Here is a 27,987-nt window from a genome sequence, read left to right on the forward strand (position 1 = left end):
CTTCATGCAGACACTCTATCCACTAGACTACAGAGGCAGTCCATAGAAAACACTAAGACAACTTGGTGAGCCCATACAGACTGGATGCTCATGATATTAATCACTGGACTGTCTGGTCCAGACTCGATTATGTACAAACCGCCATCACAATCACAAAGCTAGAATATTGCTGAGTGCAGCGTTGAACAACAAACAAACAAACAAACCAACCATAGAGACTGTCCATGTGAAACTGGTTGCAGTGCTGAATACAACGACCCACTCTTTATTAGTTACACATCAGACATCTATATTTACAGATAAACTGCCAGGCACAAGAAAGTATACACCCACGTTTGATGGGTGGCTAAAAACAAGAGATGGTTCTTCCATGATAATGTATTTGATAAGGGTGTCATAGTTGTGTTTTGGACCTTTAGTATTCAGTGTTTCAACGAGTGTTTTCAGTCTAGTAACATTTTGGTAACATTTGTAATTTTTGGTATAATTCAATTTACATGATTTCTTTTGCCCGACTGTTTATATGCCACATCTCACACTAGAGGACACCTAGAGATATACAGGTAGGAACATATTGGAAGGAGCTTTGGCTGTTAACAGCATATTGTGGATGACATTTCTGTCTGACTAACACATATCATGACAGGATCTGATGCTTCAGTAAGCAATCTAACCACTATGCGATGTAAACCATGGTGGGGAGGGGCAGAGATACGTGGGGTAGACTTGACTGGAGGAAGAGTGGAGTGGAGCAGAGTTGGTGGGGTGAACCGGAGTTGGCGGGGCAGCGTGGAATGGAGTGGAGTAGAGAAGAGTTGGTGGGGTGAACCGGAATTGGCGGGCCGGGCGGGGTGGAGTGGAGCAGAGTTGGTGGGGTGAACCGGAGTTGGCGGGGCAGCATGGAATGGAGTGGAGTAGAGCAGAGTTGGTGGGGTGAACCGGAATTGGCGGGGCGGGGCGGGGTGGAGTGGAGCAGAGTTGGTGGGGTGAGCCGGAGTTGGCGGGGCAGCGTGGAATGGAGTGGAGTGGAGCAGAGTTGGTGGGGTGAACCGGAGTTGGCGGGGCAGCATGGAATGGAGTGGAGTGGAGCAGAGTTGGTGGGGTGAACCAGAGTTGGTGGGGCAGAGTGGAGAGGAGCAGAGTTGGTGGGGTGAGCTGGAGTTGGCGGGGCAGCGTGGAATGGAGTGGAGTGGAGCAGAGTTGGTGGGGTGGAGCGGAGTTGGTGGGGCGGAGTGGAGTGGAGCAGAGTTGGTGGGGTGAACCGGAGTTGGCGGGGCAGCATGGAATGGAGTGGAGTGGAGCAGAGTTGGTGGGGTGAACCTGAGTTGGTGGGGCGGAGTGGAGTGGAGCAGAGTTGGTGGGGTGAACCGGAGTTGGCGGGGCAGCATGGAATGGAGTGGAGTGGAGCAGAGTTGGTGGGGTGGAGCGGATTGGATTTGGAAAGAGTTGGGTGGGGCAGAGTGGAGTGGAGTTGGTGGGGTGGAAAGGATTGGATACGGGAGGGGTGGGGTGGGGTGGGGTGGGGCGGAGTTGAGTGGAGTAGAGTTGGTAGGGTAGAGCAGACTGGAGATATGAAGAGTGGAGTGGATTGGAGTGGAGTGGAGTGGAGCGGAGTTGGGAAGTGTGGAGTGGGGCAGAGTTAGGTTGGGTAGAGCGGAGTTGGTGGGGTGGAATGGAGTGGAGTTTCAGACCACATGGCACCCTTGTCCTCGTGTCAGATGGAAAGAATGGACTGCGGAATGGATGATTGTAATTCCTTTCAATATTCCCATAGAAATTAAACATGGTTGAAAGAACAAAACAGGCCAGAGCACAGACATTAACTGGCCAAATATAAACTACGGAGCATGAACTCCTTTACTCACTTCTGTTTACTGTCCTGAGTGTAACTGTCATTCAGATCAATGTCGTCTGCTAGTTGTATCCCATCAGCCATCTCTCCCAGCACTTCCTCTTCCTGTTCCATGTGTGCTTTCAATATGGCTACAAGGTCCTTGTGTTTCTTGGACTTTTCATGATTTGCATACCTAGATCAGACAGTAAGACAACTCTCACGACCAGTTCGTACTTCCAAACAGTCAGTTGTTTAGGTGATATGTCAACAGTTCAGATGCAATGTGTTTAGTTTCAAATTAAAAAGAGTTATCAGATCAATGAACTGAAGGAAACATGGCCCCACCTTTACATCAACTAGAAAGAACACTGGAACAATGAGATCTTCTGCTACACTTGTCTCAGCCAATAAAACATGAGTATCTACCTCCCCAAAGAAAGGGTCCCAAAATGGCAGTACCACCTTGTCGGTTATTCAAATGTTTACATTATTTAACCTTTCTCATCCTCAATTACCAAGTGTATTATGCCTGTTTATTACCTATAAGGGCAAATATATCAGGGTTAATAAAAATCATATGAGCCCTAGGGTCATATTCCGTCACGAGACACAGGGTATTGTTTCTGTCATCCGGATGACATTGTTGACGTCATTCGAATCTTATTGTGATGTGAGATCGGAATGACGTCACACTAGAGACGACATCATAGCTGAAGATTGTTGACGTCATTCGATAAATTGTGGTTCCATTGCTGTTGCAACTTGCTGCCCTTATAAGTAACACTCTCTTTAGGTAGACATCTTCTTTGGTAATAAATAGAACATTATATTCGTGTTCATGTCATACAATGTTAACAATCACATCATAAACATAGTATGACATGAACACTCAATAATATCCTTTATTTATTTGAATAAATACCCCAGAACTAATCATCACCTAGCTTCATGATAACGCTCTCTTGTCACAAACCTGCCACCTTTTCCTGCTCACGAGTGTAATCTGAATGGACAGGTATTTTTTAGCTTTGGGTCTTTCAAATACGGTTCACAATGAAGATGAGGTAGCAAATTAGTGCAGGGTGTTAATCATACTTGACTGGAGACATAATACACTGGGTAATCAGGGATGAATACTTCTTTCCTGGTTTCCAGTTATGAACATGGCTGACTTACGCCTTGTCACTTTTGAAAGCCTTATTGCAGGCAATACAGAACAGGTCGTCATAGTAATCCTCTTCTTCCTCTTCCTCCATGGGAACATCATCTCCCTCACCAGGGACACCTGCAGCAACATCACCACAATACCGACAACTTATATACAGTAGGGATGTCTCTACAATGTATACACGCATCACAAAAAAAAGAAGGCCAATAGGCAGGATTGGGGTGTGATCTGGCACACCTAGGCATGTATGGGTACTTGCCAACAATTCAACACAGTACAAGTTGGAGTGAGTGAGTGAGTGAATATGGTTTTACGCCGCTTTTAGCAATATTCCAGCAATATCACGGCGGGGGATACCCGAAATGGGTTTCACACATTGTAACCATGTCGGGAATTGAACCTGGGTCTTAGGAGTGACAAGCGAACGCTTAAACCACTGGGCTACCCGACTGCCCCCAGTACAAGTTGGAAAATATATTATTGCCAAAACATAACCATGGGCAAAGGGGGCTATTTGGGGCAAAAAGATGTAATTTCACAGGTGATATCTGAAAGTTGACTCAGCAAAGCTATTACATGTTCAAATCATTTTCCCAATGACCAAAAATATATATCCAAGTATCGCAGTAAGTTTTCAAGAAAGAATGTACATTTCAAATCCAGTAAAGGATAGATATTGAGCAATGACTCAAGTGACATGAGTATGAAGTTGACCAGCACTAACCTTCCCCTCCTCCATCGTCGTCTCGCTCCCCCCCAAAGTGCTCGTCTACGCTGGCCTCCAGCTGACGGAGATCGTCCTCCAGGGCCGACATGGCTGACCACCCTGTTTCCTGGTAGTTCTCCATCCGCCTGACATCAAACAGACATTATTGTGACGTGGGTTGGCTTCAATGATGGGATGATTTGGGTTTAATGTCGCTTTGAAAAGTATTTTAGCATGTCAGTGTGGGGCGTCTGGTGGGGAAGTTTGTCTGTTTTTTGTCTAACGCCGCACTCAGCAATATTCCAGCTATACGACGGCGGTCGGTAAATAATCGAGTCTGGACCAGACAATCTTGTGATTGATATTGTGAGCAATGATGCACACAATTGGGATACAATGACATGCATCAACCAAGTCAGCAAGCCTGACCACCCGATGCATTTGACGGTAGTTGCTTCTTACGACCAGCATCGGTTGCTGGGGACCAAGTCGAACCCAGACTCCCCACAGGAGCCCAGAAACAAGACAATTCATCCTGAAAGAGGACATACTTCTTTCTCTCCAGCAGCTCCTTTTCCTGCTGTTCCTTGGTTTTCCGAGCTATTTCGGCCGCCCTCTCCTCCAGCCGTTTCTGTAGCAGCATCACCCAAATGTCACATGGAATGTTCATTTCAGTTTACACACTAACATTATTAATGTAAACATCATGTTTGTATCAAGTCATTCAGAAGTGACACACATAAAAGAGAAAATTTACTTTGATTTACAATTTTACAACATTTACATGTACAAATATATGCCCGTACAGTTTTACGCCGCTTTTAGCAATATTCCAGCAATATCACGGCAGGGGGCACCAGAAATGGACTTCACACATTGTACCCATGTCGGGAATCGAACCCGGGTCTTCGGCGTGACGAGCGAACGCTTTAACCACTAGGCTACCCGACCGCCCCTCTACTGCTACAAAAAGCTTTGTGTAGAGGCAGCGAACACTATGACCTGATTTCAATGAGATTGCTTTCTCCCTGTGTACTGCACTCTAGCTCACCCTGTGGGCTTGAACACGCTTGTCTCTCTTCCGAACATATGCCACAAGAGCCTGAAACAAACAAGCAAATCTTCAAACACAACAGAGTGAATGTGAACACCCAAGATAGCACTATTCAAATTATGCTGAATAAAAAAAGTTAAGCATCATGAATATTTGGGGGTTATTTTCATTAAATTGTGTGCTCAGTCTTCACTACAAAAAGATATCCCCCCAAATATTCCTGATCCCTTACTTCTATTGATCATTATATGACTGCAGCCTGTAAATCATCAAGTCTGCGTCAGGCAAACTTGTGGTCGATATTATGAGCACCACAGTTTAACATGGATACCCACTCAGACACATAATACTGACTTTGGGCTGACTGTTCCTTGTTCATCCCTTTGAAGCTGAGTGCCAGGCAGGGAAACAAGTACCATCTTTTCGCATCTTTTGGTATAACACAGCCGGGGATCAAACCAACCTTCCAGTGGGTTATGGTAATCCATGATATATATGAGTGAGTGAGTTGGGTTTAACGCCGCTTTTAACAGTATTCCAGTTATATCGCAGCGTGTCAGCTTAATGTAGGAAGAAAGCCCGAAGTGATGCAGGTCTCAGACGTTTACCAGTTCGGTGAAACCCACGAGCACGGGTATGGTGCTGACAAACCTAGAAACAAAATTGGGGCAAACCGGGATTCGAACCCACAAACATAGGTTTCTGGTGTGCCCAAGGGACGCAACTCTGCACAGCAAAACGCAGCGCCTTAGATGACTTGGCCACCCATGCCCCCCATGTTATATGTGCTAGATTGAATGCTTAATGCTTCTTAATGATTCTATAACAATACCAATTGCATGTGGGGAATTGAACCTGAGCATGTTACAAAGTAACACAGTAACCACTAGGCTGCCCATAATTGATACAAGAAAGCCATTCTCCCTGTGAAGATCTGGGGTAGAATAGGTCTTCAACAACCCATGCCTGTCCTAAGAGGTGACTAACGAGATCAGGTGGTCAGGCTTGCTGATTTGTTTGATTAATGTTATCGTATCCCAGTTGCGGAGATCGATGCTTATGATGACAATCATTGGATTGTCTGGTCCAGACCGCTGTCATGTAGCTGTAATATTGCTGAATGCGGTGTTAAACAACAAACAAACAAACAAGAAGAAAACTATTCTCCCTCATTCGTTCACTTATCTTTTTCTCACAAGGGACAACAGATAGCCAAGTCTTACCCTTGAAAAGGCAGCTTTAGGCTAAAAAAACAATAGTCTTGGTTCTCAGGCACTGCCAGCATCTTCATAAAGTTTGCCTCACATTTTGTTTTTAATTCCATTTTTTTAAAAATGCACCAAAAATATACATAAATACAGGTATTCCAAATCCAATGGAAGTCAAACACTGTATTCCAGTATTTTACTCATCAATGAATACATATATGTAGGGAGGCCCTTACCCAGGTTGATGGTACACAACTGTTTATTTCGTTACATACTAGTTCCAACCCCCACTCCCCCAAAAAAAGACACTGCCTGCCCGCACTATACTTTCAAAAACCATTGCCTGAGAACTAATTCTTTAATTTTTTTAAATTTCAGTGACATGACTATATTAAGGAACAGGGCCCTGTTTTCCTCTTCCATACATCCACATGTTCAGCACCAGTAGGTCAAGGTGATTTAAAAGACATGCTCATTTCTAACCCTGATTTCTTCATTCCTTTCTTTCTTGGCAGCATCCCTCTGTTTCTTATTCTCTGCCTCCATCTTGCGTCGAGTCCACCTGTCAGGCGCCTCGCGAGTATCATACTTCTCCTCCCACACGTAGGACTTGGCCGTACAGTACGACGTCCAGTAATCATAGAATGGCTGAACGACCTGAGAACATTCATTTGAAAGGGATAACATACATTACAACATAGAAACTATTAACGATCTGGTACAATCCTATGATTACAAATAAACCATATTACCATATTATCTCACCTTTCGCTAAAATACTAGCTCCTGATTAGTTAAGAAGCAGGTAGTTATTTTCCCATGTTTTAAGTATTGTCGAGTTGAAATGAAACGATGTTTATCTGAATCGTTGGGTAAAGGGAAGTAACTTGGTTCATTTGTGTCGACTGCTACAAGTTTTGCTAACTCAGAGAAACTGTGGACATATATTCCGGGCCTGTATGAATGAATGAATTAGTTCGGCAACCTATAGCTCGGGGCATATGATGTGATCGAACCTGCATGTGTGTCTGTGTACAGCTCGCGGTACATTGGCTCACACACAGGGTGCATCACACCATAAACTCCTCAAGAATTGTTTACAACTTATTATGTACCTACTATACAATACCTGAGAAGTTTACATGGCTGTTTGGAGTGTCTGAGTACTCATGCTCATTGAAGAGGGAGCAAGTGGTCAAAGGGAGGTTAATCTACATGCAATTTCCACAAGGAATGTTAACCTGAGTTACTGTTTCAAACAAACTTTACTTTTAATGTTGTTGTGAAAATAAAGAAAATATTGCAGTGTCTTATACACTGTACAGATGAGTGATCAGAGAGTTGTCTCCCCACATACCTCTTCATAGGAACTTTCTGAGTTGCCGAACTCTGGAATCTCGTAGTCGCTGTCCTTGTCCTCCATGAAGGGGTAATCCTCCTCCGCCAGAGTGTGGAACACCTTGCTGTACACCGCATAGAAGCCCTGCACAGGAATACAGTGGCAGGAGTAGTGTTGTGTGTAGTGGCAGGTGTAGGGATGAGTATAGTGGCAGGTGTAGGGAGGAGTATAGTGGCAGGTGTAGGGAGGAGTATAGCGGCAGGTGTAGGGAGGAGTATAGTGGCAGGTGTAGGGAGGAGTATAGTGGCAGGTGTAGGGAGGAGTATAGAGGCAGGTGTAGGGAGGAGTATAGAGGCAGGTGTAGGGAGGAGTATAGTGGCAGGTGTAGGGAGGAGTATAGCGGCAGGTGTAGGGAGGAGTATAGTGGCAGGTGTAGGGAGGAGTATAGTGGCAGGTGTAGGGAGGAGTATAGAGGCAGGTGTAGGGAGGAGTATAGTGGCAGGTGTACGGAGGAGTATAGTGGCAGGTGTACGGAGGAGTATAGTGGCAGGTGTAGGGAGGAGTATAGTGGCAGGTGTAGGGAGGAGTATAGCGGCAGGTGTAGGGAGGAGTATAGTGGCAGGTGTAGGGAGGAGTATAGTGGCAGGTGTAGGGAGGAGTATAGAGGCAGGTGTAGGGAGGAGTATAGAGGCAGGTGTAGGGAGGAGTATAGTGGCAGGTGTAGGGAGGAGTATAGTGGCAGGTGTAGGGAGGAGTATAGTGGCAGGTGTAGGGAGGGGTATAGTGGCAGGTGTAGGGAGGAGTATAGAGGCAGGTGTAGGGAGGAGTATAGTGGCAGGTGTAGGGAGGAGTATAGTGGCAGGTGTAGGGAGGAGTATAGTGGCAGGTGTAGGGAGGAGTATAGAGGCAGGTGTAGGGAGGAGTATAGTGGCAGGTGTAGGGAGGAGTATAGTGGCAGGTGTAGGGAGGAGTATAGTGGCAGGTGTAGGGAGGAGTATAGAGGCAGGTGTAGGGAGGAGTATAGTGGCAGGTGTAGGGAGGAGTATAGTGGCAGGTGTAGGGAGGAGTATAGTGGCAGGTGTAGGGAGGAGTATAGAGGCAGGTGTAGGGAGGAGTATAGTGGCAGGTGTAGGGAGGAGTATAGTGGCAGGTGTAGGGATGAGTATAGTGGCAGGTGTAGGGAGGAGTATAGTGGCAGGTGTAGGGAGGAGTATAGTGGCAGGTGTAGGGAGGAGTATAGAGGCAGGTGTAGGGAGGAGTATAGTGGCAGGTGTAGGGAGGAGTATAGTGGCAGGTGTAGGGAGGAGTATAGTGGCAGGTGTAGGGAGGAGTATAGAGGCAGGTGTAGGGAGGAGTATAGTGGCAGGTGTAGGGAGGAGTATAGTGGCAGGTGTAGGGAGGAGTATAGAGGCAGGTGTAGGGAGGAGTATAGTGGCAGGTGTAGGGAGGAGTATAGTGGCAGGTGTAGGGAGGAGTATAGTGGCAGGTGTAGGGAGGAGTATAGAGGCAGGTGTAGGGAGGAGTATAGTGGCAGGTGTAGGGAGGAGTATAGTGGCAGGTGTAGGGAGGAGTATAGTGGCAGGTGTAGGGAGGAGTATAGTGGCAGGTGTAGGGAGGAGTATAGTGGCAGGTGTAGGGAGGAGTATAGTGGCAGGTGTAGGGAGGAGTATAGTGGCAGGTGTAGGGAGGAGTATAGAGGCAGGTGTAGGGAGGAGTATAGTGGCAGGTGTAGGGAGGAGTATAGTGGCAGGTGTAGGGAGGAGTATAGTGGCAGGTGTAGGGAGGAGTATAGTGGCAGGTGTAGGGAGGAGTATAGTGGCAGGTGTAGGGAGGAGTATAGTGGCAGGTGTAGGGAGGAGTATAGTGGCAGGTGTAGGGAGGAGTATAGTGGCAGGTGTAGGGAGGAGTATAGTGGCAGGTGTAGGGAGGAGTATAGTGGCAGGTGTAGGGAGGAGTATAGTGGCAGGTGTAGGGAGGAGTAGAGTGGCAGGTGTAGGTGTAGCATCGATATTTTTTACTTCATGACAGTAATCGATACTTATATCGAGGAGTGCAAAATCACGATGCACCAGTGTATCATCCCACCACTATATATGTCAATGCACTTACCGTATTCGACGTAATATGCGCCCAGGGTGCTCTCAAATTTAGAAATAGGGGGCTCTTATCATGCTTATTAGAATATAATTTTGGTGAGAAAAAAAAAAAGATTTGAAAGATCGTAAATTTCGTGGTTTATGCTGATAGTCTGAAATGATGCAAAAGAAAAGTCTGTGTGTATTATACACAAGAGATATATTTTCCAGAATTTAACTGCCCATAATTAAGGGTTCATATAACAAATGAGTGCATATTATACACGAAAAAATAAGTCTACATTGATCAATCAAAAGGGGTGCTAATTAACAAATATCGCTGTGGGCGCTTATTAGAGCGGGACGCTTATTACGTCGAATACGGTATCAAACCATTCACACATTCACTTATACAATGAATAAAGTCAGTAACAGAATGGCTATTGTCTCTCTTGAAATGAGTGTGGCCTAGCATCTTCATCAAGTGTATAATTGAGTTACCTCAGCATCATCTCCGAATCCTTTGTAGCAGGCTGAGTTGAAGTACTGAAACACATCCAGGGAGTTGTCCTCGTACTTGTCACCTCGCCCTAAACCTGCAACCAGACATCACACTTGTTCAATAGTATCATATACACAGAAGATGGACATCCAAGTGCTCCGTCACAAAACACATTTGAGATACACTAAGACTGATTATCCAGGCCGCCGTGATATTGCTGGAATATTGCTAAAAGCGGCGTAAAACCAAACTCACTCACTCATTATCCAGAATTCAGATATCTGGAAACCCTCGCCTTCTGGGTAATTTATTGAAAATTATTTTTTTAGCCAAATAATTGATCTACAAATCAGGATGGTCTTTTTTTGTGACCACAATAGATAACAATACATAAAACTTCCCGATGCAATCCAAACTGTAAAAGAACTCAAAATCACTGCTAACAGATTCAAACTGGACCTGTGGGTAAAATATTTTCATAATATTCAAATAATTAAGTGTATATTATTAAATCAATTAAACAATCCCTGGGGTGAAAGTCAACAGCATGTAAAAGGCATATCTTCTAGTAATTTTTATCAAAGCATGGTTGTATTTATGTGACAATATAAGATAGCTGCGTAAATTGCAAAAAGCAATGCAGAACGAAGCGTGGTTTATTTTAGGATGAAACATTGTTTTATCATGACATCAGTTCTGGTGATTTGAAAATGTGCTTGCAACTTGATGATGTACATGATGTATGTGGAATGACAGTTTTTTAGAGGGAACTGTCTAGTGAGTTGTTCCCCACAGATGTAGCTGGGTGACGCGGACAAACGCGATGGCGGAACGGTCACATCCAAAAGTGGGAGAGATATGACAATCAGCAGAAAAGGTACAGGTAATTGATGTGAGGATTGTCAGAATATGCAGGAAATGCCAAACTTATACCACCTGTTCATAAAATCGTCTTGTCGGAATTGTCGAGGTCAGATTCTATTCAGGAAGTCATCATTAATAAAATTAAGGTAACTATTTTTAAAGCTTACCAATTTTATCAACATCCTTAAAGAGACTGTACATAAAGTTGACATCTTATATAATAAATAAACAATTTGTGGTCATTGTTTATTGTACAGCAAAACGCTGTAGGGAGAATAAACCATGAACTTGATTAATTACTGTAAAACGTGAAATTAATGCATATCCAAAAGAATGCGACCGCTGGCTCCTAGCCAAAAAGGCGATCAATATGAATGCGACACCCCCTCCTCTCAAGCATCAGTGGATTTATATCTAAACAAAATGTCCTCTGTCAGGTTTACAGGAGAATCCTCACCTTAATCCAACCTTACATTAATCCAATCACACACCAAATAGCACCTCTTATTAGCGCTGAGTAGAGTACTTCAGCTAAAACAATACGTGTGTGCTGGCTAATTTCACGTTTTACAGTATGTGAGGACATTCCCAAGTTAATAACAGCAGATGTATGTGCCTCACCTCCCCTCAGGATGGCCTCCCTGTGCTTGTCGTACCACGCCCGCTCCTGGGGGTCACTGAGAACCTCGTAGGCCTGCTGCACCAGTCGAAACTCCCTGGTGGCCTCCTCCACGTTGTCAGGGTTCTTGTCTGAAACACAAACATGTGGTCATCATCACACACTCCTCACAGTGTCAGGGTTCTTGTCTGAAACACAAACTTGTGGTCATCATCACACACTCCTCACAGTGTCAGGGTTTTTGTCTGAAACACAAACATGTGGTCATCATCTCAGACTCCTCACAGTGTCAGGGTTCTTGTCTGAAACACAAACATGTGGTCATCATCACACACTCCTCACAGTGTCGGGGTTCTTGTCTGAAACACAAACATGTGGTCATCATCACACACTCCTCACAGTGTCAGGGTTCTTGTCTGAAACACAAACATGTGGTCATCATCACACACTCCTCACAGTGTCAGGGTTCTTGTCTGAAACACAAACATGTGGTCATCATCATCATCACACTCCTCACAGTGTCAGGGTTCTTGTCTGAAACACAAACATGTTGTCATCATCACACACTCCTCACAGTGTCAGGGTTCTTGTCTGAAACACAAACATGTGGTCATCACACACTCCTCACAGTGTCAGGGTTCTTGTCTGAAACACAAACATGTTGTCATCATCACACACTCCTCACAGTGTCAGGGTTCTTGTCTGAAACACAAACATGTGGTCATCATCACACACTCCTCACAGTGTCAGGGTTCTTGTCTGAAACACAAACATGTGGTCATCATCACACACTCCTTACAGTGTCAGGGTTCTTGTCTGAAACACAAACATGTGGTCATCATCACACACTCCTCACAGTGTCAGGGTTCTTGTCTGAAACACAAACATGTGGTCATCATCACACACTCCTCACAGTGTCAGGGTTCTTGTCTGAAACACAAACATGTGGTCATCATCACACACTCCTCACAGTGTCAGGGTTCTTGTCTGAAACACAAACATGTGGTCATCATCACACGCTCCTCACAGTGTCAGGGTTCTTGTCTGAAACACAAACATGTGGTCATCATCACAGATTCCTCACAGTGTCGGGGTTCTTGTCTGAAACACAAACATGTGGTCATCATCACACACTCCTCACAGACTCCTCACAGTGTCAGGGTTCTTGTCTGAAACACAAACATATTGTCATCATCACACACTCCTCACAGTGTCAGGGTTCTTGTCTGAAACACAAACATGTGGTCATCATCACACTCCTCACAGTGTCAGGGTTCTTGTCTGAAACACAAACATGTGGTCATCATCACACGCTCCTCACAGTGTCGGGGTTCTTGTCTGAAACACAAACATGTGGTCATCATCACACACTCCTCACAGTGTCAGGGTTCTTGTCTGAAACACAAACATGTTGTTTACAGTTTTGCGTTGGAATGTTGATATGAAATACAGACATCTGAGTTGCTGGTAACACTCGGTCTATTCTGTGTTCTTTTGGTACACTGCTTTGGCCTTACAACATGGCGGCCACATGTTTTGTGAATGACATGTTCTTACAGTAGTAATGATGACATGTTACGGGATCGCACATTGACCTATGACATAGCATCAATACTATTGAATACAAACGGTATCAGGATATATACCAAATCTTCACAATTACAGTATAATAAAGAAGTTCCATAAACTTACATAAACTTTTATCTGCTTTGTCAACGTCTAAAAATGTCTATCAAACAATGTGAACATATGAGTTTAATTTCAATTATTTCTTGTTTCAAAAAATTAATATTAATAAGGCGGTGTTTTCACATCACAATAGTAGTTTGAGGTGCAGTTTGAGCTATAACCTGGAAAAAGGCCCTTGATAAAAGGTATGAGCTCCATTGCCTCGTCTGTAAGCTATACTTGGTTGGTTGGTTTGTTGTTTAATGCCGCACTCAGCAATATTCCAGCTATATGACGGCGGTCTGTAAATGATCGAGTCTGGACTAGACAATCCAGTGATTGATATCATGAGCATCGATCCACGCAATTGGGATCGATGACATGTATCAACCAAGTCAGCGAGCCTGACCACCCAATCCCGTTAGCCGCCTTTTACGACAAGCATAGTCGCCTTTTACGGCAAGCATGGGTTGCTGAAGACCTATTCTACCTCGGAATCTTCGCGGGTCCTGTAAGCTATACATGAACTAGGCCCTATAGCAGGAAACATTAAGGAGACAAGAACCCCCTTCATTTCTAACACAGAAATGAAAACTGCATCACAACCATCAAGATATGTAATCAATCTATCATTACAAGCCTGGGAAGAATTTTTGCCAGGTTTAAGTTTTAAGTCATCAGAGATGAAAAGTATTGTTGGGTCAAGATGTCACTCTTCAAACTCAACATCTATACAAACCTCATCAGTCTTCTAACTTATATTACAAAAGGTGCTTTTCAAATGTAGTTACCATATGGTTATCTGATGTACAAATAAGTCTAAAGTACATAATAGCCTATTAAAAGATTGTATACATTGTGTTTCAAATTTTGTAGCCCAAAAATGCCATTTAAATCTTCAGTCGTTAATCATATACTGAATTACGAAGCTGTTGACGTGTGTGTCAATCGTAAATTCGTTTCGGGAGACAATTTGATCAAACAATCGATACGCAACACGAACATAATACCGTGTCATGATAAAGACAAATAAAATTTCAAATGAAGCCCGTGAGGGCAACATATCAACAAAACAGTCAGAACTTGACCAACCTGGATGGTATTTCAAGGCTAATTTCCTGTACGCCTTCTTCAGATCTTCGTTATTTGCATCTCTCGGAACACTTAGAACCTCGTAATGACACTTTATTGTCGATGACATTTTTACCCATATGTTGGTTGACCGTTACGTTCAGATGTCAATCAATTATTTCACACATTGCACAAGCACATGTTGTGTTGTGGTGGCACTCTCCTTTGAAGAAGTCAATTTCGGTCAATCAAAGGGGAGTAACTACAAAGTGACTACAACGGAATTATGTCCCTTTGACCATAGGCCACCTTCTGTGCCTTGCACACACGAATACATAACACCCTGCAATGCAAAAGTTAGTCTTTTGTTCAGGGTATCCTTTTCGAAACAAAACATAACCTGGACCTATAACTGTTGTTGCACTAAAAAACGTTAATCTCCAAAAGTAATGGATTTGCGTTTAATAGGCGTTTCTTACAAGTTGACAGGTGACAAAGTGGACGCAATAACGGATAGTAACTTCTTTATTAATATAGCATTATAGCGACTTTTTTGTATAGATCCTTATACCGTTGTTAAGCAGGGATCTGTACCGAAACGTCACTATAATAATGTATATTAAAGAAGTTCTTGTCCATAAATTGTTTCCACTTTGTAAATAACTGTCAGACAAAAAATATATGTTTTGTATGCAAATTCGGTCACACTGGTGAAGGATAAATATCACGCACGCGTTAAAAGAATTACGAATAATAAAAACGGTTTTAACAAAACATTAAGCCACACCACAAAATACAATGGTCTTTATCTTAAATATCAATATATCACCCGCACACAAAAGCAGTTGCTTTAAGAACAATATTTAATTATTTTCTTTACATCAAAATAAATGAAAGACAAGTTATTCAAAGCATCATCAGTGTGGCCTAACAGTCAGTTTCCCCTGGACATTTCATTTGTAAATAATGTTATCATCTATGGGTAACACACATAAAACACACACAAGCAATTAAGACATCTGTTAAAATTTCAAATGGGTTGTTAATTACTGGTCAGGAACGTGTTATTGAGCGCTTGCCGCTTTGTAGTTGATTGATTGCAATATGCACGTGTTCATTTCCGGAAGTTCTTTCACCTGGTGTGACATTTACAATAGGCCACCTGGCCATTTACAAAGGATTTGGACTGGGATTTAATGGTTACGCAAGAAGTGGGCGATATTTGACGCATGCACAATTATTTGGCAATTAACGTGAACTACACAGAGAACATTGAAGTGTCCGTTATCTGAAATCATTACAACCCATGGTTATAGTGTTAGTGAAAACTATATGCTATGGGACAACTATTAAGGAGCAAGAATTGTTGGGTAAAACATATTATTTTTCACGAAAACGTTTAAAAGGTCCATTGCAATGATCATATAAGCAAGGATAAGAATTTATGGATGAACAACTTCTTTATTACAATTAAGAGCGACGTTTCGGTGTATTAATTGTAATAAAGTTGTTCATCCATAAATTCTTATCCTTACTTAGTACTCCAACTTCTAAATGCCTATCAAAGAAGATCATATAAGCGTTTATGTTACCACTTCGATTTTAGAGAGGCATAAAGGATGAGAATCATCACGACGTGCTACGATTTGCTATTTTATACTTCGCTGAACAAATTTCCATTCGTTATTCATTCATCCGTACATTACAGTATTATCTGTTCGTTCTGTAATAATTCTTCCTTAACGCGATTGTGGGGAGGAACGCGGGGCGTATTAATTTCCACACTTCTGGACGCACACTGATATAACATGATAATTTAAAGGTATATATTTTGAAGGCCCTAGATATTGAATTCTTTTCAGATCGTTTTGAGCGGAGAATTTGGAAATTAAGAGACCATATCGGTATATGGTCCCTGTTTTGAGGAAAACGGATTAAGTATAATCAGAGACCATATATTAATATGCCGATATGGTCTCTGGTATAATAACTTGATGTCCAAAGTCTTAAGTTTTAGAAAAGGTTACAAGTATAAAATATGCGCAACATCCATAATTCTTTTGCACCAATAACATTTGTTTTATTTAACAATGTTTTATACATGAATCAAATAATTGTGGCAATTGGCCAAAAATGTTATTGTAGATCTAGACATCTAGATATCTGCTAGATAGATATATTTAAAAGACGATATACGAATTTCCAATATTCTTGTTGACCCTGTAATTCCATTTCCTAACACAATAATAAGCAGCCAGCCTCACGCTATCAGTTAAATTAACAATACACATTACAAGCAGCAATGACATATCAATCAATAAAATGAATCGAATGATTTTCAGGAAGAGCTCGATCTAATTTTGACCTAATTCGCATGTGACAGATGCGTTGATTGGATGATAGTAGTAATGATTTCAAGAGAAAGTTCCAAAGCTGACGACCAATCAAATTGCTCGACTCAAATTACATAGAGGGGACTGACTAACCCAGGGCGTATGAATCTCGCACCTTGCATCACTGTTTTGATTTGAATAATGTTGTTGTAATTATCTCAATAGTAGTTCTATTTAATTAATTAGAAGAATATCAATAGTTCTTAACATAAGTTGTAAGATATTCTTCCTTGTTCACATCATATGCACTTTCTTTACGCCGAACCTTTTCCGGCGGATGTACATTGTAAAGGTAGTTGTTCGGCGCCGGCTGAGATCATCACGAATATTTCTGAATAATGTCAATGAGATCGTCTCCCCTTGCGGATAAATTACGAGGATGGCATAGGACCACGGCCGGGTGTAAGGGCTGAGAACGTCCATTATTTCCCTAGGATTACTGTTTTCGTTTGGCTACTCTATTTCATAAAAGATGGGAAACTGTTTCGGTGGTTCCGATCACTCCCCAGCTCCAAGAACCAACAATGGAGGTGTGGAAACCCCTCAACGCACGAAACCAGCGTCGGAAAATGGTGCTGTGAGCGTGTCGAGCACTGGGGGATCAATTGTGACAAATGTGAACCAGTCGGCAGCATCTCCGATTGCAGCATCTCCAAAACATCAGTCAGAACAATCGTTAGGAGAGCCTCTCTCCTCGAGTAAAATATTTGTTGCATTATACGACTACGACGCAAGGACTGATGAAGATTTGAGTTTTAGAAAAGGGGAACACTTAGAAATTCTAGACGATACCCAAGGGGACTGGTGGAATGCTAGATCCAAGATTACTAAAAACAAGGGATATATACCGTCCAATTATGTGGCCAAGTTAAAGAGTTTAGAATCCGAACCGTAAGTATACGCCGTTTATTATGATCCACCCCTGCATACTTCTGAATGAGGTCAGAGTTAATGTGTATACGAGCAGGGTGTGTTCGAAAGCTGCTATGATAACTATGCTGACTATTAACAGCAGTATCTCCTCGTAAATATCACTGAATAAAGGTCAGTTTAGTATAAATGCCACATGGATATCAATTAATCTCTGTGTCATCTTGCTGCAAAATCCATTATCATGATTATGATTCTCATCGCTTAGTGACTGTTGCAGACAGTGGGGTGTAGTTGTGGCTGGTCGCTCATTTGACAGATAGGCAGACTGACTGCATGACTATCGTTTGCTAATGTATGTTTGTTATATCAGTGCTTATGCAGGTGGTGTGACTCACTTTAATCTTCTGTCCAGTTACTGCCAATGTTCATGAGGGAAAACCACAGATGTCGACATTAGCATTGTGTAAAATTGGAATTTAGGGCAGGGTGACAAAATAAATAATGGGCCTATCAAATTTCTCTCTCATGGCAATATTTCCTTCTGCAGGCAGTCTATTAGTAGAACAAGAGATGACAAATCATTGAAGTTGGCTGCCCTGCGAGTTATATCATTGTTGCATAATTTGTTATTCAGTATTATGTATTGAGGTGATAAGAGCTTATCCTTCAAGTGTCAGATATGTGTTAGTGAAATCAGTAGTCATGGAAGTTGGCATAAAGCCAACTTATTAATATGTTTGAAGACAATCTTTTTCATGTTATCATGGTTAATGCTGACAGTAACAGTGGTAGAGAGCTAGGGGTGGCCCTAATGATGACATATGGACAGGAAAACCGTACACATTTTAGAAATATCAAGTGGTTAAACATTTCTACAATTCTAAACATTGTATCATTAGAAATTTCGATGGAGGTAAAGGGAGGGGTACTCGAACGTGACGAACAGGATTATATATTTACTAAACAGTTGAAGCTGCTGTTGAGATCAAAACACTGAGCATTTGACACACATATAGGCCTTACATCACTATAACTGGCATGAGGTTTTGCTTAACCATTGTCAACATTCTCCATTTCGCACACGACAAAGATGTTATGTTTTTGGAGAAAAAGAATGCCAGAAAAACAATGTTTGATGTTGTGTATTGAATGAGGAGTGTTTGAAGGATCAGTTGACACTCACATGCCAATTTATGAATCTTTTGTCAAGTAATGCCAAGACACATAAGACACATTGTTGTGTTATATTACCAGTGGTGAGAAAACCACTCCGAGAAAAACAGAGTTATGGTTCAGTGAAGAGAAGGTCTAGCTAGCTATGAAAAGCCTTGATTTTTAGTGTCAACCTTGACAATCCCCCAAATAGCTTGAAAAGCCTTGAATTTGTAGAAAATGATATATAAAAACTTGTTGATAAATGTATTACTAATAGAATCCATGACAGACTATATTTATTTTATTATTGTTGTAAAATAAATCTTCTTGGAAAACTTGTGATGTTCATACTGCTTCTTAGGTCTTTTGACTACTCTATAGTATGCAGGATTTGAATAAAACCACATTGGCTGACAGACTTCAAATACCTGGAAAATGACTGTTGAAAGTCTTGAAAAGGCCTTCACTTTAGTATTCCATATCTGTTATGTCCCTATGAACCTTGAATGAGTCTTTTTGCCGAATTTAGGTTGACTTTTTTTGTAATTTAAGTTCAGTTTCCTTATCAGTCATATTTTTATTCTGATTAAATCTCTTGGTCTTTTCATATGTTTAAACTTTCAAGTTAAATTTGTTACAACTTGAATTAAAAGTTTCTTAGTTATAATTATAATGACAGTCCCTATTATTTATCGGCCTGCAGGTATTATCAGAAACAAGGTTATGGATCATGGATAGGTGTAAATTATTTAGTCTGAGTACCTGCCTAGTTGCTACTTAGCACAACCCATTGGGATTCTGGGGGGGAACATACGGTAGGTCCGCAGGAACCAGTGTGTGGTGTAAGAGGTCACTCAGTGGATCAGTTGGTCAGACTCAGTGACCTGGTTTATTGCAGATCATTGTACATGGGATCCAATCAGTTCATATTCTAGGACTTTGACTTATCATTAATGAACATGTCCTAATCATTATTTTCAAAATCAGTATAGATCATGATAGATACAGGAGAATATCCTAACAAGAATTCATAAAAGGTCCTAATGCCATTTGTCTCCAGCATAATCACTATTGTATCCAATTTGCATAAATAAGGCTCGTCCTGTCAATCACTGGATTTTCTGGTCCAGACACAATTATTTCCAGACCACCATCTCAGCTGGAATATTGCCTGATTGCTGAGTGTGGCATTACACAATAAGCAAACAAAACAAACTACTAAATACATCTTGTGTACTTTATTCAGTTTAGTTTACTCATAATACTAGGTGTGAAATGATACAGCAAGGTCACGGTACCATACGTATCGCGATATATAGGTCACGATACAAGGTTCAAAACAAAAAGCTTCTTGTAGACACATGTTTGTAGCAGCTATTTTTAGTAGACAACTTGAAACCCTAATTATAGGACAGTTCGTGATTTTTGAAGTACATAAATGCTGTGTGTCACTTTTCGTGTATTAAGTTATTTCTTCCAGCGAATGTATCGTCTAGTATTGATACAGAAGAAAACGTATCGTGTATCATATCGTCCCATGAAAACTCATGGTGCACCAATGTATCATTTCACCCCTACATGATACAGTGAATGTGTGATATGCTTATGATGATCTTGACCTGATTAGCTTGGTATTTTGGCCCCCAAATGTGCAGCAAATGTCAGTAATAATTCCCCAATTGAAATTTTTCTTTTGTTTAGGTTTTAATGCTTAGTTTAACAATATTGCATTGAAGGCAGTTAAAATTCAATGTTAAATGAATTTAGAAAATAAGAACTTAAAACCCCAATTTTGAATAAGATAATTATGTTTCCCAATTTGCCTGCCAAGGGTTCTTAGTTTGGAATCCTAGATAATCCCTGGCCAGTTTAAGATCATGGTACCGGTAAATGCTCACTGAGGAATAAAGGAACTAGCAGAAGACTTGCAACACCATTACAGGCTATTAGCAAAAGGCATTCTTGAAAGCAACACCCCTGGCGTTGTAGAATGTCCATTTCAACATGTTCAAGTGCGTTCAACACGTTTAACATGTTCAGTGAAAAATCCTTAAAGGTGGAAATTCAATTGTTTCATTTGAATTAGATCTAAGATGTCATATTCTATGAATGAATGAAATTGTGTTAATATATCCTCCTTGGAAATTAGGGAAAATACTACTGTGTCATGATTATTTGCATAACAACAGGATACAGATGAATGTCAAGAGGTCTGTCTAATAATCATAATTCTTAGTAGAAAGGAAAGATTTTGGAAACCCTTTGTCATGTTATTGTTAATAGGGGTTGGTATTCAATGCAAATCAATTGGAATACCGATGCCTGCATACGGTATGATCAGTATGAAAATGTGCGAAAGCCACTTTAGACATTTTCATGATTTAATCAAATTTTGAGAGGACATCATTCACCTGATGAAGGACAAGAAGTATCTCTTAAACGTTGTATAAAGAATAAAAGAAGTTGCTATCCATAAACATCTGATAATAAATGTCTTGTAGACACTCTTCTACATCATTACCAAATTAAAAAAGAATTGTTGTGACCTATTTGGATGACAATCAGTGCTATCCTACAAACTGAGCTAAATTAAAACCCAAACAGTATTGCAACCTTAGTGTCATTAATCGAGATGTGTATTAATATAAAGTATATATTGGAAAAGAAGTGTGTACTATACTCAAGAAAATATGGTATCATAACAACCCTAGTATGCCAGAAATTATGGAGTTTTTCTTTGTTTACAATACTCGGCCAAAAGCTTAAAGCAAACCTGTGGGGACTCGCAGGTTATATGAGGTCCCTAGCAACCTACAGCTGTATCTCGGTCATACAACTTAATGAATCGGTGGTCAGACTGGCTGACTTGGTAGATTGCATGCCATCATACCACCGTGGCCGGATATCAATCACTGGATTGTCTGGACCAGACTTGATTATTTACAAATTACAGGCTGCCATCACGTAGCTGGAATAGCTGAGTAAAGCATTAAAAAACAAAAACAAAACAGGACGTAGCAAGTCCTATACTGTCTGACACGTTAAAGTGAACTAAGTCTCCGACTGTAGGTATGTTCACATACAATGAGAGGTGACGACAGGCACAGAGGGAAGTGTAATGGTCATCTCGGTGTAGTGACCATGGTGACGGTCAGTTCCCAGTACTACACACTAGTGCTGATGTAATCAACCCACACACACTGGCTAACCCCCGCTCCCCTATTTAAAAGTAGACATGCATTGTTGTGTGGTACATTCAACAGATTCATAATGACAAGCCCCACCATGCTTACAAATTTCCTTCTGTTATTATGAAAATAGAACAGTTGACCTAAATGTCTCGTATTTGGGTTGGTCCCATTTACTCCGCTTTTGAATGACAGAAAGGTGTGTCACGACTTTAACTAGGTGATGACTGAGGATGAAATTGAGGCACTGCTCGGCCTAATTTGATATTTATTATTTAGATCATGGGGGCGGTCAGGTAGCCTAGTGGTTAAAGCGTTCACTCATCACACCGAAGACCCGGGTTCGATTCCCAACATGGGTACAATGTGTGAAGCCCATTTCTTGTGTCCCCCGCCGTAATATTGCTAAAAGCGGCGTATAACCATACTCACTCACTCACTCACTCATTTAGATCATGTGTTTATTGAAATTGTTAAACCATTTATTATTTTAGAAATACCACAAATAAGATCAAAATGAAAATGTTTTGCCTTCCATTTCCTGATAAATCGGAATCCTTTTGTTTGTGTTTTCTTGTCGGTCTATGAGTCTGCTTTCAGCTGGAATTTTATTAACAGATACCAACGTCCAGCAGTACAATTTGTCCAGAAACATGATTGACCCATACTATTTTGAAATCCTTTATTGATTGGATTATGATTTGAGTATTGGTTTAATCAATTCTGCTTTGATGGTTAATCAGTAAAAAACAAAATATTTGTTAATCATCCAGAATCGGATTTCATCAACAACAAATCTAGGAATACCCCTGTCATTAGCGCCACAGTGCTGTTTAATTCTTTTGTTATGTGAAAGGAAAGGCAAATATTGCACCTTTACCCTAGATGCAGTTTGCCTCTTGTACAGGATATACTCGGAGAAAGAAGATACTTCGTTATTGAATTTGTTACTATACATTCAAGGAAAAACAACATTTTGTTGTTGTTTGGAAAAGCTATGGTCTTCAAGTTAGTAGAAATAGATGTTGATTATTTTCAGATGATTAAGACAGGAGTTTATCTAGAATCCCAAAGTAAATGTCCTTTGGGAAATTGGGAAACAATTATTTTGTTAAAAATTGGGATTTCTTTGGTATTTTAACCATTAACCATGTTTTAACATGGTTGATATTGTATTTTAACATTGCATTCAGCATGGTCAGAACCATGAGTAATGAAAATCCTGACATTAAATTCTCTTCCTTTTAATTTGCCTGTTATTAGTGTTATCACCTCTAAAATACCATAGAATTAATTATAACTATTACCTGATTACCATGAACTGGGAATTATTTAATTCCAGACGTTTTACAGATATTTGCTGCAGATTTAGAACTGAATATATAGAGCTGAATATCAACCTTTGAGTATGTCTACATACATCCCTGTAAACACAGATCATTATTGTGCAGAGATGTATTGGCTCACACAGGTGAGTGACCTGTGGATGTCGCCCTGTCTGTCTACAGTAGTCTGTCCTGAAGCTTACGATCAGTTAAATGGGAATACAACTGACAGTGTTGAACCTCCAGGGTCTGTTTCTATTCATACATCGTATATGGTGTCAAACTTCCTATGTGAAGTTTATTGCCCTGTCTCCTTATTTGATATGCTTGAGGGACGATGGGGTAGCCTAGTGGTTAGGGAGTTCACTCGTTATGCCAAAGGCCCAGGTTTGAATCCCACCATGGGTACAATGTGTGAAGCCAATTTCTGGTGTGTCCCTTGTGTGTCCCTGGCCATGATGTTGGAATATTCCAAAAACGGAGTAAAAACAGCTCACTCACTTATTGATATGCTTGGGATGAACATATATACAACTGCTTGAAGGATTTCTTACATTTGACTTTATTTGCACTCACATTCAGATAAAAATGGTTGTCTGCATTTGAAAAAAATTATGGGATAGATTAAAAAATCCATTACTCGTGTTCTCCCTGGCATGCCTGACACTTATCATGCTTATAGTCGGTATGGTTGGATTACCTTATTGCATCTAATGTTTTTAATCTCTGGAGCAGTGCCTTGCTTTTAAGGTTGAATATTTCATCTAAGTCATAAAAATTGAACGTAGTATTTGTGATTTCAATGTTTTGATGGATTTTCTTGTACATGTCAGTTGCCTTGGCCCATCATCTGATGCTGGATACTTGTTCCTTGATACCAGAACCATAGTATTCTTCCTTTAATCTCTCATGACAGTTAAGCTCTATCAATAAGTTTGTCTGTCTGTCAGTTTGACACAAAGTTTCACATGTTAATCCATGTCAACCCATATCATGCTTTTTGTCAATTTGAAATATTGAATTAACAGTTGAACAAGCAGGTGTTATGCTGACCTTGCCTGTTGTATTGGTAAATAAATAGGCTGGAAATAGAGGATGCTCTTGGGTAGGCTAAAAAGAGGGTTCTTTAGGACAAAGAGTATGTTGTAGCCACGCACTATTATTTTTTGTTAAAGTTTCGTGCAGTCTGTCTAACATCAAGGAAAATGAGAAAATTGAGTTGAGGTGGTCTGTGCCAAAGACTTTGGAAAACGCCTTGCTCGAACTCATCTACTGGCAAATAGTTTATGATGTTGATTATAGGCTATCTTGAAATGAACTTTCAAGACGGACAGGAATTTTAGTAGAATCACGATTTGGACTAGTGCCTAAAGCTGTCTATTTTAAAGGGCGAAACCATTCTGTCCATATGCATGAGACACAAGTTCACTGCAGCCGTGAAGTAGAAGTGGTAGCAGGGTGCGGGTCAGATATTGATGTTCCACTGTTTCCTGAAGCAGCAACTGGGACTGATTGAGTTAGGTGCATCGGCATGGTTTGTGCTTCCATCTGAGTATCTCATGATACGGTCATGTGTCAAATGAACATGAGGATCTTTAATGTGGTACTGGTACCAACATTTATTGTGATATTCCATTTTCAGAGGGTATGATCAATCCTTTGATACCGTGTTTTGGTGATGTTAGTGTCAGGTTTTCATGTATCATCAAAATACATATTGTATTGCTGTGAAGTGTTTCCTTACTGCTCTGGAAACAATTGATTCAGCTGATTTAATGGGAGCACATCAGGAATTTGATGACATCAGTTTGTGCCCAAAACGTTTGGGGGTACTAGCCATAACTACGCTTCGGCATCCTTAATATTAATTTTAGTGTTATATTGGCAAATATTTATGAACTTGCCAGACAGAAGTAAATATTTATGAACTTGCCAGACAGAACAGAATTTTGCTAAACTCAGTGACCCGTGAACATAATGAAGATCCGGGGTAGAATAGGTCTTCAGCAACCAATGCTTGCTGTAAAAGGCGACTATGCTTGTCATACGAGGCGATTAATGGAATCGGGTGGTCAGACACGCTGACTTGGTTGGTGCATGTCATTGTATCCCAATTGCGTGGATCGATGCTCATGATGTTAATCACTGGATTGTCTGGTCCAGACTTGATTATTTACAGACCGCCGTCATATACATGTAGCTCGAATATTGCTGAGTGCGGCGTAAAACAACAAACCAAAACTAGACTCGAGCTTAGGATTAGTGGTTAAACATGTTAAAGTTGCAGACTATGACATGGGCAACAAAGCTGTGATCTTTTTCTAGAGACAATTGACAATATGTAATGATTTTTGTCTTTTAAATAATTACCAAACTATCAGTTCTTATCAGACCTATCTATGCCCATGAGTCAATGTCTGAGAAAGAAACCGATTTGAAAGCCTGCAGAAGGAAAGAATCTCGGCTTAGTTGTGGAGATGATCTTCATCTTGAGGTGACTCATCGTGAATTGTTAACACAAGCTCCATGTTTAGCCTACTTGCCTCGGATAATTGTGTGAAATCTGCTCAGCAGCTTCATCTAGGATTGCTTTTGAAAACTGAGCTAATTTTGGATTGACAGATTTCAAGTATGACAAAAGAAGTTAATTCTTATTCTAAAGAAGTGAAGTTTATGTATGGGTGTCAGATCTCCTCCCTTGGGATTTAGACATGATGTTCATGTATTTATCATATGACAAAACTTTCAGTTCAAACTGAAGTAAATATTTCATCATTCCAAATATTTTCTTTTGGTAGTCATGTTTTTAAAAGACAGTGAATATTTCATGCCTCATGAACATGATTGGTGCTATGGTGTTCAATTGTTACAAATACAGTTTATGACTGAAGCCACTGGCCCGTGAAGATTCCTTGGTAGAATAGGTCATCAGCAACCCATATTTGCCGTAAAAGGCGACTATGCTTGTCGTTAAAGGCAACTAACGGGATCGGGTGGTCAGGCTCGCTGACTTGGTTGAAACATGTCATCGATCACATTTGCGTGGATCGATGCTCATGATGTTAATCATTGGATTGTCTGGTCCAGACTCGATTATTTACAGACCGCCGTCATATAGCTGGAATATTTCTGAGTGCGGCATTAAACAACAAACAAATAAACTGAAGCCACTATTCCAAAGCCCATGTCTAGAACAAGTTGGTCAGTCTGGTAAGCTGAGCTTGTCCCTATATCAACATTAATATCTCCTCAAGAAGATGCAAAGAGACAAGTTTGGGCCGGTGTCAACTCGAGGAACATTGCTCCTTGCTGGCGTCAACTGCTGGTCCGGCTCTTGTTTTATGCTACCTTCAAGAACAATGATGGTTTGAATGAAATACAAATTCAAAGCACAAAATAGGGCATTCTTAACAGCATGTTTAATAGCCGATATGTAATGTATATCACATTGTCATTTATTTGGTTCCTATTAAATCCTATTTGTCAATGGATATAGCACTTTTTGCACTTATGACCCTCTACATTTAATATTGATGGGGGAAATCATGATACACTGTCTCCCGATAAGATATGTTTCGCGATACTTACTTTGCAGCCATTTTTACCTTTCATTGTTCATAGGGCATAAACACTGCTAAAAAAGCCTTGAATCTTTCTGAATTTCTGGTCTCATATTTGAAAAGAAATATGTTTCATTTCAGTCAATTTTATTAAAATTTCAGATAAAACTGTAGTGTCAACACCAGTTGAAAGACTAGAACAGAATTTAAGTCTTAAAGCTATGTACACTGTGCCAATGTAGATATTGCATAAATTAATAATGATAACAGTCTAGGTATGACCTATTTTGCCAAGAAAGTCATTCCATTGCTGTTGTAAATGTTCCATGTGTCAAACGCTTTGGGATTAAAATATGAATTGGTATTGGTAAATTTGTACCGTGTATCATAATACCAGCGTTAGGAATTAGCACTAATCCTATAGCCCTTGCCCAATAGTTGAGGTATCATAAGGACTAGTAGAAATTTGCCCTGTTTATGGGCTTTGCCATTTGTTATCATGATAAGGACTAGTTGACTAAAACTGTTAGTTTCTATTGCTGCATATTGTCTTAGAAAATTGTCAGCATAATCATTGCACTGATGTATTGGCCAGTCATGACATCCCTAACCTAGATTCCATCTTACTGGTGGCTTCCTGTCTGGAGTGAGTGAGTGAGTTGGGTTTAACGCCGCTTTTAACAGTATTCCAGTCATATCGCAGCGTGTCAGCTGTGGGGGGGAAAGCCCGAAGTGAAGCAGGTTTCAGACGTTTACCACTTCAGTGAAACCCACGAGCATGGGTATGGTGCTGACAAACCTAGAAACATAATTGGTGCAAACCGGGATTCGAACCCACAATCATAGGTTTCTGGCGTGCCCAAGGGATGCAACTCTCCACAGTGAATCGCGGCGCCTCAGACGACTGGGCCACCCGTGCCCCCTCCTGTCTGGAACTGAGTATTGGTTCATCAGCTGCATTCCTCATATTGGTCCATATCACAAATACTGTGGTGAAATGATTGCAAATTTGCTACTTGCTCAACATAATTTCTTATTGAAATCAGCTGCCATTGTAAGCAAAGCAGAGTTTGCACTTCCAACACACAAAACAAATCTCAATATCATTGTCCAAGGATCCCTTGACCTTCAATTTCAAACATAGAGCTAGCGAATTGGTTTACCAAGGAAATGATGGTTTCCCTATAAACCCTGGTAAACAATGGTGATACTGTTGCCGTGTGTAGTGTCAGTGGACAGAGTACACCAGCAGTTGTAGCAGGTCAATACACTCACTGCGGACAGGTGGTGACTGGGATCCTGCTGTTGACTTGCTTTCGTGTGGCTTTTCCCCATGTGTAAACGATCTCTGGACAGTGACTAGATACATACCGTCTTCTCAAGAT

The 27,987-nt window shown here is 40.9% G+C and overlaps 2 protein-coding genes across 2 annotated transcripts in view; one reads left to right on the forward strand and one right to left on the reverse strand.

The window, feature by feature from the left end:
- The window catches only part of LOC139478788 (dnaJ homolog subfamily C member 21-like), a 32,981-nt gene extending 18,655 nt beyond the window's left edge, over positions 1–14,326 (reverse strand). The window contains exons 1-10 of the mRNA XM_071261413.1: positions 14,130–14,326; positions 11,372–11,500; positions 9,886–9,980; positions 7,328–7,453; positions 6,454–6,627; positions 4,760–4,810; positions 4,260–4,339; positions 3,727–3,854; positions 3,011–3,119; positions 1,866–2,027 (exon numbers count right to left, since the gene is read on the reverse strand). Of these exons, the coding sequence (XP_071117514.1) occupies positions 1,866–2,027; positions 3,011–3,119; positions 3,727–3,854; positions 4,260–4,339; positions 4,760–4,810; positions 6,454–6,627; positions 7,328–7,453; positions 9,886–9,980; positions 11,372–11,500; positions 14,130–14,238 (1,163 nt within the window). The 5' untranslated portion in view covers positions 14,239–14,326. The remainder of the gene's footprint in view (positions 1–1,865; positions 2,028–3,010; positions 3,120–3,726; positions 3,855–4,259; positions 4,340–4,759; positions 4,811–6,453; positions 6,628–7,327; positions 7,454–9,885; positions 9,981–11,371; positions 11,501–14,129) is intronic.
- Positions 14,327–16,811: 2,485 nt separating this feature from the next.
- Positions 16,812–27,987, forward strand: part of LOC139478230 (tyrosine-protein kinase Src42A-like) — a 45,155-nt gene continuing 33,979 nt past the window's right edge. Inside the window, exon 1 of the mRNA XM_071260634.1 lies at positions 16,812–17,392. Within this exon, the coding sequence (XP_071116735.1) occupies positions 16,974–17,392 (419 nt within the window). The 5' untranslated portion in view covers positions 16,812–16,973. The remainder of the gene's footprint in view (positions 17,393–27,987) is intronic.

The sequence above is a fragment of the Haliotis cracherodii genome, unplaced genomic scaffold (assembly GCF_022045235.1).
Source record: "Haliotis cracherodii isolate W230 unplaced genomic scaffold, xgHalCrac1.p SCAF_4, whole genome shotgun sequence".
NCBI classification, from domain to species: Eukaryota; Metazoa; Mollusca; class Gastropoda; order Lepetellida; family Haliotidae; genus Haliotis; species Haliotis cracherodii.